The sequence below is a fragment of the Beauveria bassiana genome, assembly GCF_000280675.1.
Source record: "Beauveria bassiana ARSEF 2860 unplaced genomic scaffold BBA_S00014, whole genome shotgun sequence".
In the NCBI taxonomy this organism is placed as follows: Eukaryota; Fungi; Ascomycota; class Sordariomycetes; order Hypocreales; family Cordycipitaceae; genus Beauveria; species Beauveria bassiana.
The window spans coordinates 332,959-346,850 of NW_007930849.1; the positions used below are offsets into that span (position 1 = coordinate 332,959).

General features: G+C 53.9%; 4 protein-coding genes across 4 annotated transcripts; 1 reads left to right on the top strand and 3 right to left on the bottom strand.

Moving 5' to 3' along the window:
- Positions 1–2,577: 2,577 nt before the first annotated feature.
- BBA_05452 (T-complex protein 11) lies at positions 2,578–4,554 on the top strand (the record flags this gene model as incomplete). The annotated part of the gene is made up of 1 exon (XM_008600549.1): positions 2,578–4,554. The coding sequence occupies one exon, from the start codon at positions 2,578–2,580 to the stop codon at positions 4,552–4,554; it is 1,977 nt and encodes a 658-aa protein (XP_008598771.1).
- A 1,682-nt stretch (positions 4,555–6,236) lies between these two features.
- BBA_05453 (involucrin repeat protein) lies at positions 6,237–8,645 on the bottom strand (the record flags this gene model as incomplete). Its single annotated transcript, XM_008600550.1, has 3 exons — positions 6,237–6,329; positions 6,394–8,391; positions 8,490–8,645. The coding sequence occupies 3 exons, from the start codon at positions 8,643–8,645 to the stop codon at positions 6,237–6,239; spliced, it is 2,247 nt and encodes a 748-aa protein (XP_008598772.1).
- Positions 8,646–9,868: 1,223 nt separating this feature from the next.
- BBA_05454 (UBA domain-containing protein Ucp14) lies at positions 9,869–10,797 on the bottom strand (the record flags this gene model as incomplete). The annotated part of the gene is made up of 2 exons (XM_008600551.1): positions 9,869–10,483; positions 10,543–10,797. 2 exons carry the CDS (start codon positions 10,795–10,797, stop codon positions 9,869–9,871), a joined length of 870 nt encoding a protein of 289 aa, XP_008598773.1.
- Positions 10,798–11,381: 584 nt separating this feature from the next.
- Positions 11,382–13,302, bottom strand: BBA_05455 (protein phosphatase 2C; the record flags this gene model as incomplete). Its single annotated transcript, XM_008600552.1, has 2 exons — positions 11,382–11,493; positions 11,558–13,302. The coding sequence occupies 2 exons, from the start codon at positions 13,300–13,302 to the stop codon at positions 11,382–11,384; spliced, it is 1,857 nt and encodes a 618-aa protein (XP_008598774.1).
- Positions 13,303–13,892: the final 590 nt, after the last annotated feature.

The window sequence follows — 13,892 nt, forward strand, 5'->3', positions numbered from 1 at the left end:
TTCATCAGAGGGTGTGGGAGATGTTTCGGCAATGATTAAGCGGAAGAAGGGTGGGAGAAAGAAGGATGAGGATTAGTGCGACGAGTGAATCGAATTAAATAAAGAAGAAAAAAAAAAGAAGGAAAAAGAAAATGATAGCTAGGGCGGAAAGAAACAAAAATGGATTAGTATAGATGAGATGGTACCGATGCATTGGGATGGTGCAAAAGGAGAGGGAGAATTCCAGTGAGTTTGGCTTGCACACGATCCGAAAAAAGAGCCGGCGCGCCCTTTGCCAGCTGAGCAGGGGGTAGGTGCAGGGAGTGGAGCTTGGCTCGTGGCCTATACTCACCTACTGTCATAGTTGCAGCAGCGTAATAACTAACTAGGGGCTTCACGTCATTCTTGGCCCGAGGAGCATCTGAACCAACTTACATGCAACTACCAGAGCTACTTTACTAGCTACCTACGCAACGTCTTGCCGATGCTGCTGGGTTTCGTCGTGGCCGTCGCCCGAGCAGTCCAAATTGTGCTGAGTGGCTGGAGGGGCTGCGCTGGATGCAACCCAAGTTTGATTTTTTTTTTTTACCCTTCGGAGGAAGCCCTATCCATCATGTGCTGGGTGCAGCGGCAGGGCCGAGCCCAAGGTTTTTTTCAGTGTTGCGTCCTGAGGACGTGTGAATTTTTTATTGGTATGCTGCTGGGTCTAATGGGTGCATTTGCATAGGTAGCTAGGTAGAATTGCAGTGATGCGGCGATGCGGCGATGCGGCGGTACGGGTTGATGCGCTGTGAGCGCTGTGAGCTTTCTGATGCGCTGTAAATGCAAGCCAAGTGTGTGTTGTAGGTGCCTTGTGCTGTGGTGCGCTGTAAATGCATGCGTTACAAGGGAGTTTCGTGCTAGTAGGCGGTGTCATTGGCAGCTGTAGGCCAGCCCATGCACCGCTAATAAGGCGCGCGTACCCGAATCTGCAGCCAAATCTGCACCCAAATTTACACCCAATCTTTCAACTATGCCAACCAACTTGCACCACAATAACCAATGCCAACCAACCGAACCATGCTCGGGTCGGCTCTTTTGCCCAAGTCCTTTGTATTATTTCTTTACTGGTGACACCTTGCTTGGGCTCTTGTCCTCGGCCCTGGACCGAGCTCACCAACAAGCCTGCAAGCCTCCAGCCTCCAGCCCCAGCCACAACACGACTAATCTGTACCAGTACGGATACTGCTGGTACGAGCAACAAAAAAAAACTCCCCCCACTGTAATACATACTGGTCCTCGTGGCGCCTGTGCCCGTGTCATGGCCCCTTTGGGCCCTTCCTTCCTTTGGCCGTTCTTTCCTTTCTTCCCTTGCCCCAAAAAAAAAGGTCCTTTCCGACGATCCACCCCCCCTTGCCCCTTTATCGCACCCCCCTCTTTCCGTTTGTCCACACGCCCCCCTTTGTTCTCACTCTTGCTCACTTGCTCACTTGCCTCCCCCCCCAAAAAAAGAGGCTCTCCCAAAGGGGGCGTCCGGGACAGGAGTCAGTCACTCACCTTATTTTTTTTTTCCTTTTCTTTTTTTTTAATAATCCTTTTTTTCCATGAATCCTCTTTTTTTAGGCCTTGCCTGTTCTCCATTTCCCCTTCCATTGCCGGGCCCCTTCTTAGGCTACCCATCCCCATATCTACGATCTCCTTGCACTTCTCTTTTTTCTTTCCCTTTTCCACTCCTTCCTTCTCTCTTTTACTCTTCCTCCCCTGTCTCCTTTCTACATTCCCCAAGTACTCGTCCCTGTTTTTCCTCTTTACTCTCGACATCATCTGATTTTCTCTCGTCGACTTTGCCAGCACTCGTCTCTTCTTCAGCAATAGACTCTGTATACCGTCAGCTCGTCAGCTCGCTTCCGATCCCGGTGTCTGCTTCTCTCGACCACTTTATACACTGAACCAACAAACCGAACCCGACGACAACTTATTCCGCATATTGCAACACCACCCGCTCATTAACTTCTCGACTTGTTCTCCTTTACCTCGTTCTTGTCACGTGTTCGGACATTTTCTCCCATATTCGTCGCCTGTCAGCACGCCGGCGCCGTTTCTTAGTGCCCAACGTCAACGTCTACGCCGCCTCGACGCCTTCAGATTCGCCTCAACCGTCGACACTCGACCTCTACTTACCGTTACCAAACTCAAACTCAAAAAGTAAGCCAACCAACGCCACACCATCATGAATACCTCGGCGTTTGCTATGCATTTTGGATTCACTCTGGAAATTGGTTTTTTTGCGTCTCGGCCTCCCGTCTAGCCCTCGCCGCATCCACGCCAATCTCCCACATTGTGTTTGCCTTGGTGCCCCGTGGCCATCCGGCCTACACACGTATAAATTCTTTGTCATTGTGTTTTGTTGCGAAACCTCGTCTCTGCAACTTTCCTTTTGCAATTTTATTTCTGCCTCGCTAGTCGCACAATTTGCTTGTTGTCTCTCCTTTCATGCACCTCGCTAACCACGCTCCTTCCTACAGCTCGCCACCTCGGCCTGTTTTTCATATTCTATTTGTGAACTGGTTATCGCCCCACAACCATCGCTCGCGATATCACAGCACCCTTGTAATCAACATGGTGGCGGAACAAGGCACCGGCGGCCCTGTTGAAAGGTCTAGACGCAACCTCTCAACCTCGGCCCCCTGTCCCAGCTCAGATGGCGAATCTGTACCTGAAACCGATGTCCAGATGCAGCAGCCTGCCCAAGTCGAACAAAAGGCCGCAACACAACCTCAGCCCTCTCAGGAGTCACCGCGCAGATGCGATTCTGCTCCCAGAGCAACTTCTCCTAGTGCAGCCCTCTCACCTAGGGATACCACCTCCCGCACAACCACACCTCAGCCCGACGCCAGCAAGTCTACCAGAAAGTCGAGCCATTCGCCCACCACCCCAACCTATCCTATAGAACCTCCCGTTACTCGCGCTACCCTCAGCGAACTCGACGTTACCAAAATTATACACAACCCTAAGCTCCGTCACGACATCAACTTCGACCCCGATCTGCATTTTCGACCGAACCTTGATGGTGACAAGGGTCGCAAGAAGTCGGACCGCGCAAATCAGTTCTGGCGCTCTTTGAAGAAAGAGCTAGCCATGTTTGTCGCCGACCGTCCTACCTTTTACACCACCTACGGACATGCCGATGATTGGACCCTTCCCACCTTGCTCAAAGCTGTCAAGGAGATTATCCAGACCCTGGTTCCTCAGCGTGATCGCCATTTCCTCGACGAGGGCCTCAATATCGAGCTCATCATGCAACAGTTTCACAAAGGTGTCGCGGACCTCGAGAAGCTCGCCCAGTGGCTGTCTCAGGTCCTCAAATCCCACTGCGCTCCCATGCGCGACGATTGGGTCGATGCCATGTACAAGCAGCTCAGCAACGGCAACAAGAATTCGGACCTCGATGAACTTGTCAACGGCATGCGCAGCCTGCTTAGTGTCCTGGAAGCCATGAAACTCGACGTCGCCAACCACCAGATCCGATGTCTCCGACCCGTCCTCATCGAAGACACGATTCACTTCGAGCAAAAGTTCTTCATAAAGAAAATGTCCTCTAGGAAGGTCGACATCACCTCGTCCAAGAAGTGGTACAAGGAAGCCGACGCCCTTTATGCTGACGACATGGCCAACCACGCCTTTGCCTTTGGCGACACTGGCGTCTTCTTCCAAGCTCTTACCCGACTGATCCTGCCCTCATCTCCGGACAAGCGTCTACCTAGCACCTTCCTCTTCGATGAGGAGCGTATTTTCAAGCTTCGCTCGGATATGCTCGATGCCATTAACCTGCAAGTCTGCATGACCATGTATGAGGATCTTGACCGCATCGGCCGCTGGAATCTCTCGGGTCTCTTTGCTGGTACCCCTATGAACGAAGATGCTACTCACAGCCCCACCTCGTCCAGCTCCGAGTTCAACTTTAACACGCCTCTTGAGACCTCTCGACCTTCCAGCATCAACTTCAGCAACAACGCTTCTCCAACCGCGTCACCTCGCTCTTCTCTGGGTCTCTCCAGCCACGCGGCTCCCGCCTACGTTGCCCCCGAGAACGCTGAAGCCAGGAACAGGACCCGCAACCTCTACAACTCTCTCGTTGCTCTCCTGCAATCTGCCAGCCCTGCTCAGCCCCAAGCTACTACCGCTCCTGATCAGCGCCAGACTGCTCGCTGGCGGTCCATTGCTCCCTCGATGGCCCTCGAAATCTTCCGCAACACCAAGGCTCCTGCTAGCATGCTGAGCACATTTGAGGACAAATTGACTGCCATCGTTTGCGGCATGCATTCCTCTCTTTACAAAGAGGTTGAGAAAAATCTCCACAGCCGTCTGATGGCTGAGCTTACCATTCGCGTACGTGAATACCGTGCGATTTCTGGTGTTGGCCTCTTCACGGCTGCTACTGCCAGCCGCTCTCAGGCCCGCTCCCACGATCAGGGCGAAGGTGTAATGGGGGACATAGCTGCTCGTGTGGCGCACCTTGGAGTCTTGCACTGGCGTGTCTGGTCGCAAATGGCCTACGCCGACGAAGACGGCATGGTGGTGGACTCGCAAACCTAAAGCTTTGGGTCGAGTCTCCTCTACCAGCGGGGCATTTTCTTAGTATCTCTATTGGCGACAAATTGCATCCTACAACAATTACAACTAATAATACGACGACGCGCGACTCGGCGGATAGAGGACGCGTGCAACGTCGGCTGTCCGCTCACTAACGAAGTCGACGCGGAGCATTTTACTTGCGCAAAGCGTGCCATAAAACGCATCTTGGGCTGCCTATCCTGAGGTGGCACCTTTTCGCCACCTGTACTGTACCACACTACTTGTTATTTGTGCGAGGCTTTCTGCTTTTGTTAGGCACTGTTGAATTTTTATGGGCGGGCGTTTGGAATGGACAGGGGCGAATGGGGGATACACTGGTTGTTTGATCTGTTTTCGTACAAATACCCCCAGAGGGATTATTGGTTTTAGCATTAAGATTTTGAAGCCCGAAGCTGTGGATAGGCAGACATGGGGACATATATCTTTATTAAATTATTATTTCTTCTCGCCATGTGTATCTGTAAGGGTGTAAGGGTGCATAGTTTGTACGGATTAGTGCTGGGAGCTATAAGTGTAATCATATGGGCAAGGGTCAGCTCAGAGATTCTGTAGCAGGGACCTGTTTTTTTCTCGCGTCATTGACTTGTAATGCTATCATGCCTATGTGTGCATCGCATATTATTGGAAGATATATTAGTGAATAAAAAGTAAGCACGACGAGTGTTGATGTGGGAAGACAATGACGACGGGCGGGGCCTGTGAAGACTACTACTTATCAGAAATAGTGCAGTGGGAATGCACAACGTTGAATCCCAGTCTGGATAACAGAGTCTTGGCCATGTTGCCATTCGGCGGCTTACGACACCAACAACAGAGACGCCAGTGATGCGTAGACAAAATCGCTATTTCCCCGTTTTCTACAGATATATGAAAAGGTCCACGTCCTTGTCCAACTCCAAAAAAAAGAAGGATATTCCAAGAAGAAATCCAAAAAGAGAGACGAGTAGAGCACGTACCAACACACGCCCTACTTCTGATCACTCTGAGCAATCCCTTCCCTTTTGTAATGCTTTCCAAGGATGGATACATTGCCATCCTGCTCCAAGCATCACGTCCGTTTCTGGCATGTTAAGGGGTCTTGCTTGTTAAAAACATCCCCTTGTCCAGTTCTTTCGCTCCTCATGAACGCCACCCAAATAGCTCGAACAGTCAAGAAAAATATACACCAAACAGAGCAGTTCAATAATCAAGGGTAACACAAAAAATGTAACTCTATCTTGCAAATCCCAATGCATATAGACAAGGAGCTTCAACTCCTGGGGTAAAAATAGCGGTGGCTGTTCAAACAAGTGAAGATGGTAGAATGTGTAACGAAAAGAGGCATATGAAAGAAGAAAAAAACGCCATCATGTAGTATGCGAAGCGTGAAAAAGCGGCCGGGTTCAATGAGGCCGTGAATCGTCGTGGGCGTTTGTGAATGCAGACCAAAGTGGCCCGTCTGTGTCGCGCGTGGTAGTAATTCCGCTGTTGGCGTAGTATTTACAGGGAGAGGAGTGGAAGCCTGGCAGCGCAAAACGACAAGTATAAAACAAAGGCTGCTGCTCTCAGGTGCGCGGCTCCGGCTTCAACGAGAATGGCCCGGACCGGGTGCCATAATCTGGCGTTAGGAGTGAGGGAGACGGCACAGGAGAGCTTATTCGTTGTTATCGTGGACTCAACGGACTCTTGCCAGGTCCTTGACTTCGTTTCAGGCGCGCAAGTTCTTCTTCGAGCTTGCGAGCTCGGCTTCGCTCCTCCTACCGCGGCATGTATTAGCAAGGTGCCGGCAAGATCAACGCTCAGCCATGTATCGATACGTACCCTCAAATCCTCCTGGAACTTCTTCCTCTCCTCTCTCATCGTGGCACGGAACTGCTCGCTTAGCATGGAAGCACCGGCGCCCCTACCGCTTCCGCCCACCTTGAGGCGGTGGCCGTCGAGTTCTTCCTGGAGCTGGGCAATTTGCTCGCGCGCCTTTTCCACTTCGGCCTCGAATTTTTGCCTGCCCTGCAGAGCCTCATCCAGCTTACTCTCCAGTTCCACCCTTTCGCGCTCGGCACTCAGAGTCTCCTTGGTGATGTTTTCGAGATCCTCCGCGGTACCTGCCAGCTCCTTCTTGAGCTTCTCTATTTGATTACTGAGCTTTTGTACTTCGGCATTGTTCTTAAGAGCCGCCACATCAGCCGCGCGTTCGGCGCGAGTCCCATAAGCTCCATCCAGTTCAGCGCGGGCGATGGTGACTTCTGTCTTGAGTTCGGCGATAGTCATATTGAGCTCGTCCATGTCGTTCTCCCTGTTCCTGAGTGTCTTTTCCCTGCTCTTCATATCGGCCTTGAGTGCTTCGGCGGCCTCTTCGGCAGCCCGCTTGTCGTCGAGAGCATTTTCTAGCTCTGCAGCGAGCTCGGCGGCACGCTTGCCTTCTGCCTCGACCTTTTTGATCTTCTTTTCCAGCAGCTCAATGGTCTCTTCGCGATCCTGAAGATCTGACTGGGCTTTTCCAGCAGAGGCTGCATGCGCGCGGGCCTGCTCAAGATCTTGCAAAGCCTCCGACAACATGTGCTGTGCGTCCAGGGCGTCTTTTTCTGCGCGCGCGACTGCTTGACGGCCCGTTTCAATCTCTTCTTGTCGATGGGCCAATTCTTCGTCCTTTTCGGCGTCGGATTTGTTGTTGAGCTCACGTTGTTGCTTGATCTGGCGTTTGAGCACTGTGCGCTGGTCTTTGAGAGTGGCTGTTTGCGATGACAGGTAGTGCACCCTGGTTGTGAACGACTTGAGATTGTACGCCTCAGAGTGGTCAAACTCGTCGTCGGAGCCCTCGTCCTCGTCATTCTCGGACAGACCCTTGTCAACGCGGGCTCTGCGACGCTCCTCTCTCCGTTGCCTGGTACCAGCAAAATCTTTCTGGATGACACTCCACAAATTGAGGACAGCATCATCAGTCTCACCGCCACCACCTGCGACGCCTTGGAAAGACTCTTGCTCGGCCTGGACAGCAACCAAGCCTGTCTCTAGGTAGTCGATCTGATGTCTCAGCATCTCGAAAGGCTTGGCATTTGAGATGTTTTGAGGGGGCTCAATGTAATCCTTGTTGATTTCGGGGTTGAATCGCACAATGGTGTCGCGCAGAGAATTGTTAAGCGAGCGGAGCTTCTCCCCAAAGTCGCTGACAGATTTGATGAGGATGAGGTTTTCTTCTTTGACGCGGTCCATCTCGCCACGCTCTCTGTTTGGCGATTTCAGGGGAATCTCAATGGCATTTTTGCGAGCCATGGGGTCGAGCGGATACATGCCGTCCTCAAAGTAATTTTCATCGCCAGCAGCATCGAGACTGTTGCGGCCGTGGGAGTAGGTATATAGGCTTTCAGGGCTCCCGGGAATGCCATTGGCGACTTGTGCCTGCTGGGCGCTCTTCTTCTTGGAGACCTTGTGGGTGAGCTGGAGAATACCAGCGGTGTGCTCGAGGATGCGTTGTTGAGGAATCATGAGGCTCTTTTCGAGGTTGAAGAGTTCGAGAGCGAGCTCTTCACATTTGCGTTCGGTCTGTATCGCGTCATCTTCGGCTTGGGGATCTCGGGGACCGTCGGGAGACAGCTTGGCCATGGACAGGGCAGCATCTCGGTACTTGGTCTGGATGGCGAGATTGGCTCTGGTTGAGTCAATGCGCTGCATCATGAGCTGGGACTGCTTCTTCAGGTTGTCGACCTCTTCCTGGGAAAGGATTTCATATTTTTTGCTGTCGGCTAGTGCGGTTTCGGTGAGGAGGTGGATCTGAATCGGGTCTTTGAGGTCGACGACGGCTGGACTGGGTGTGCGATTGATCTGCTAGCGAGGTCGAGTTAGCGACCAGTCACGTCCATTGGGACGCGTCTGATTGATCGCATGATGCGCTGCAATATGTGAGTACTGAAGCTACTCACCGAAGCGTATCGCGGCGCGTCTCGGTCCTCGCCGACAAGCATGTTCCTCGCGAACTCTTCGACGGCGGCCTTGCCGCCTACGGTAGGGCCAGCGGCGGCTGATGGATTGGAGACGGCATAGTCGTAGGGGCTCCTGCCCGAGGCAACGCCGTTCATGGCAGGATATCAGCTGCGTGGCCGGACTGAATTCATCAATACATCAATCAAAGCCACCGCAAGGATCAGCTCGGGGCGGCGTTGTAGCAGGCGGGGAAGCGATAGCAAAATGATGGGCCGCTGGCCACGTAACGGTTATATCCAAGATGTAATAAAAATACAAAGAGCGTCGCAAGTAGCAAAATGAGTTGCCAGGCCGAAAATCGATCGGGGGCGCAGGCAGGTCGAGGAGGTTGGGGGAATTCGTCTAGAGGCGCGCGCAGGTGCGAGCTGGTAGGAATTCGGGGCGAGGACCCTTGCGAGCAGCTAGGAAGGAGGACTGAGCGGCATGCAAAGAGAACAAAGACAAGGAGAGTCGTATTCTTCTATTCGCCTTGCGCCAGAACAGGGCAAATTGCGAAGCTATCTTGATTCTGTCGTACGATGGCGGGCCAAAAGAAGCTCCAAGGGGGGAGGTGCACAGAAGGCCAGGTACAAAGGTGCCTAATAATGGGCAGGAGAAAAGGAGACGTTAGCGGATTTGGTCGAGGTAGTGGACAGTTGCCGCGAAGAGCAGGTGGGTCAGAGGTGCTTGTACCTGAGACCCCTGCAGATACTTGCATCGCAACTTGACACACAGTGGATCGCGAGCGGCTCGCGTTCAGTCATGTACTCTTTTCTGGGGAGTGACTTCCATGTTCTCGGCTGGTACCACCGTCACTGATCCATGCCTTCTCACGATTAAGCCCTTCTAGGGTCTTTATCAATCTTGACAATCGCAGAGTCTCAGCCCTTTGCCAGGATGACCAGGGCCGAGTTCGGGGAAGCATCTATCGACAATCAACTGAGCATGAAATCTGACCCTGATTTTCTGAAAATCTGGTCTCGCTTGGCCCCCCTGCTGCAACCTGCAGGTGCCGCCCCCTGACAGCTTTCATTTAATTACGCCGCCCGGTGCCCCAACCGATCTGCCGAGAATGGGCTTTATTCGGACATGCCGAATTGACCCAACTCCAGAACAAGTCCCGAACAATGTTTATTAACATCACGATAGAGGCAATTTGCAATGCTCAAGCCATGTGCATTCTTCTAGAAGATGCCTGACTACCTCGACTCGCAACATCTCGCCTCGCGCCGCTTAGGTAGCCAATCCAAGTCCCAAAACCTTCTCGGCGTCCTTGCACGTAGGAATCACAACGCTTTCCCGTAATTTTGTCTTCTATTAATTGGCCCTCAGTGTAAGGTTACAATGCTTCTCGGAACTGGTCCACGATTTGCTGACCCATCGTTCGTCTTCGATCCCCATCCTGCAGCCGCTCACCAACACCACCACCCGCCGCATCAACACCCGTCGACGCACCAGCACCCCCCGCTGCCGTCGCCGCATTCTCCCCCTCCAACCTCCTCCGGAGTTGCTCAAACTCGGCGCCGCTGCGCTGCGTCTTGACGCCCACCACCCACCCGGGCACCCTCCACGTGAGCAGCGTCGCCGGTAGCAGAGCACCGCGCCACGCCCAGCCCACTGCCCAGCCCGCCGCCGCGCCCACCACCGACCCGGGCCACTGCAGCAGCGCCAGGTGCAGCGCCAACGCGTACTGGTACGACTTGTCCGACAGCGTCAGCCCTGTAAAGGTCTCGCTGCTCGTCGTCGTCGTCTGAGATACATCCGCGGACGACGTCGCGATCCGGTACTTGTACATGTGCGGCACCATGGCGTGAAATTGTGCAAGCACCGCAAAGATGATGGGCGTCGGGCCGCCCGGCATGTAGTTGAACAGGCTCGGCGCCAGCGGCCGCAGCACTGTCATGCACGCAGGCGGTACAATCGACGTGATTAGAGACGTGACGACAAGGAACGACTGTTTCAAGCCCGTTAGCCATAGCTTTACCGTTGTAGACGGCGCTCCTCTGTACTTACCGCATATTTTCTTGACCCCCACATGCGCTCGACGGTTCGTAGATTGTACAGCGACATGGCGGCGAACAAGACCTCGGCCGAGTTGGTGTAGCACAGCTGATACGTAAACAGCCTCCAAAACTGTCCGTACTGCACTATGTGCGGGTTGATGAGAATGTACGCATAGTGTTTAATGTCCAGCAAGCTCGCCGCAATCGACGCCGACACGAGGCCCAGCACCACCAACCTCGTCACTGGCGTGTTTGTCAAGGTCATTCTTTGCTAGGTTATCGCTGCTTCGAGTAATCCGGCTTGATTATGGTCGCTGACGATGTAGTGGGAAGGAATTTGGCCTCGTCGCGGGGAGCCTGGGGTGGCGCATCGATCGGCCGTCAGTTGACGGGCGCCTTTGAAGACAACTATTCTTAAAAAATTGCGTTCGTCTAGAATAGCCAGTTCTGTGTGGCGCAGCTCGTTGGCAAGAAATGAAGTCGATAATTTGTTGTGCCGTTTGTCGCAGCGCATGCATAAAGGTCGAGGAACTGGACAGTTTGCTCGGCATCCGAATGTGGTATCGTAGGGATCCGTCACGTGCAGCCTGAACAGCTTCAAATTAGACCACCCTCGACATTCGTGCGATGAGGCTCAATCGAACAGTAAGTATGATTCTGTTCACAAAATCGAACTTCTATTACACTTGAGCTAGTATTCAAGCAAAATGCAAAGTCGTCTTCTAGGCCTGTTAAACCGGACTCCGTCATAACGCCAGCTCCGTCCGCTTCGCCATGTACATATAGACAGCATGCGCTCACGCGACCGAGAGAAAGAAGCAAGGATTAAAAATTACGAAGACATAGGCTTTACAGCTTGGGCTTAGGAGCTCCATTGTTGGCAGTCGCTTCGTGGTTGATAGTGACCTCGCCCGTCTTGGGACCGTTGCCAAAGAAAATGACTTGCACAGTCAAGTCGTCCCTAGACAAATCACACAATTAGGTCTCCATACGCCAGAGGCAAAAAAATTGCATAATCCACATACCTATAACGCCGAGAGAAAGGGGCAGGAAGAGTTAGGAGAGCGCGGACTTGCTCATCGTTGGAGCCACCCAGCGCATTGCGAACAAGATGTGTCGCCACATTCTTGTCCTTGACTAGGAATCGACCCTTGGCATCAGGGTCATTTCCCCACTGCTGCATACGAATCGGCACACGCTGACCTTCACCAGCACCAGCGGACTCTTTGCTCTGCTCGACGGGCAGCGCCTTATTCGAGGCGCCAAAGACCTTGGCCCATGCCGACTCAAAGTGCGAGCTAGACGAGCCCGTCTTGGCCTGCGACTCGATCCACTGGCCAACAAGGCCAACGACCTCGTCGTTAGTGAGCATTTCCCAGAGACCGTCGGTGGCAAGGACCAGAAAGTCGCCGTTCTCGGGGCTAATCTTGGTCGTCGTCACTACCGGCTCCGCGGTAACGTACGGGGGCGTTTTTAGCAGCGGCGACTGACTGCGGGCGAAGAAACCCTGCTTGAGCTTGATAGTGGTTTCGCGGCTCCATTTGTAGACGGCGTCGCCAAAAGCGCGGGTAGGCTCGAGCCCACCGAGCACACGCCCATGGCGCACGACATTGTCCTCGCCGGGGTGCTCTCTGCGCAAGCGCGCGGCTTCGTTGGGGTTCGAGCCAGTCTGATCCTCCGAAAGGGCAGTGGCCGTCCACTTGCCACTGTTGGAGCGGCGACCGAGGACAGCGCGCGAGTCACCGGTGACGGCCACTCGAAGAAGTTGGCTCTGGGTATCGTAAAAGGACAGCAGAGCGCATGATCCCGACAAAGCTGGCTGCAGCAGCTCAGCAGCCATGGCCTTGGAGCTGGTCTTGAAGACTTTTTCGACGCTCTTGTGGACAATCTCGTCATCCAGCTGGGTAAAGCCAGTCTTGATCGCGAGGTCAATAGCATCGGCGCTAGGCAGGTTTCCTTTGGTTGCCTTGTATGTCTCATTTAGTTCCCGAGCCACGTAGCTGATGAGACTTTCGCGTAGCGTCGCCGAAGTCGTCCAGCCAGAGTGGCCATCGAAAACGCCCCAAAACATCCAATCGTTGTTTGTGCCATCAGCCGACGAAGCCTTGACCTCAACAATCTTCTCGGCGTGGTCATCTTCAATGGGATCGTTGCTGGACAGTTGAACAAGGTCGTAGCGAGTCACACCCTGGCCACGGTTGACAGAGAAGGACTCCTCCAACTTGCGGAGCTTCTCCGTAGCCAGCTCAGGGGTCAGCATCTCCACGATGCGGCGTCCGTCACCCGTCGTTTTCGAAATCGGCTCTTCGCCCACAATTGTCCCCTGCCGCAGTTCGTCAGCACCGACTACAAGAACGGTCCTGGTAGGCAGGGCCGCAGACGCCGCGCCTGTTGTGGCGCCCAGAGGTCCCTGACCGCCGGTCGAGGTCAGACTGCGTGCGCCAGCCGCGTTGGTCAAATTCCAGCCAGTACCTCCGTTGTAGGAGTACCATGCGCCGTAGCCAACGAGGGCGCTGGAGACGAGCGCAGCAGGGATGCGCCTAAAGAACATGGACGACCGCAGGGGCACGCTGGCTGTCTGCGAGCGGCGAGCGGCGGTGGCAGCGGTCGTGGAGGTGTGCAGCGAGGCGGAGGCGCGTGAGGCAGAGACGAGGGTCGACGGCCGGAAGGTGGAGGAGAGAAGGCTTCTCAGCGAGGGCCGGCCGAGGGCAGCCGATCGTATGCTAGTTTGGCAGGTTGTCCGGACAGCTCGCAGAGCAGCGAGATGCATGGCGAGGCCCGAGCTCGGAAGCTGTCCCGGTAGAGGCGATTGCGGAGCGGACAGCTGCTGTGAGGTCTTGCAGCAGGACACGAGGGCGTGAAGTGGGTGACGAGATGACGCCTCGAGCCGATGCTTTGACACGGAGGAATAACGGCTTGAAAGGATGAAGTGGCACAATCTGGAGAGGTGGGGGGAGGCCCGGGGTGGATGAAGCTACTAGGCACGGCAGCGCGGCAGCTTCAAGCAGGTGGCCACTCAGCGCTGTGGCCGGCGAGGCAGATGCTTACCTACCTAGGGTATAAGTAGTACCTAGGCAAATAAGTGCTAGTAGTGTCATCAGACAGCCAGACACACTCGGCAGACAGAAACTTGATGCAAATTTGTATTCTTGGTTTGCAAGATCTAAGCCGAACGCCACATAATTAGAACGGTCGAAAACTTGGTCCTCCTCGTTCAAAGTCCAGCATGGTATCACCCAGCAGCACAACACCACCACTCTGCATTTTCTCCAACCGAGGTTCTACCACACTCAACAAACAGCTCAGCCTCCTTAACCGGAGGCAGACGCACAGTGGGCCTCGAGCAATCATTTTGAGCAA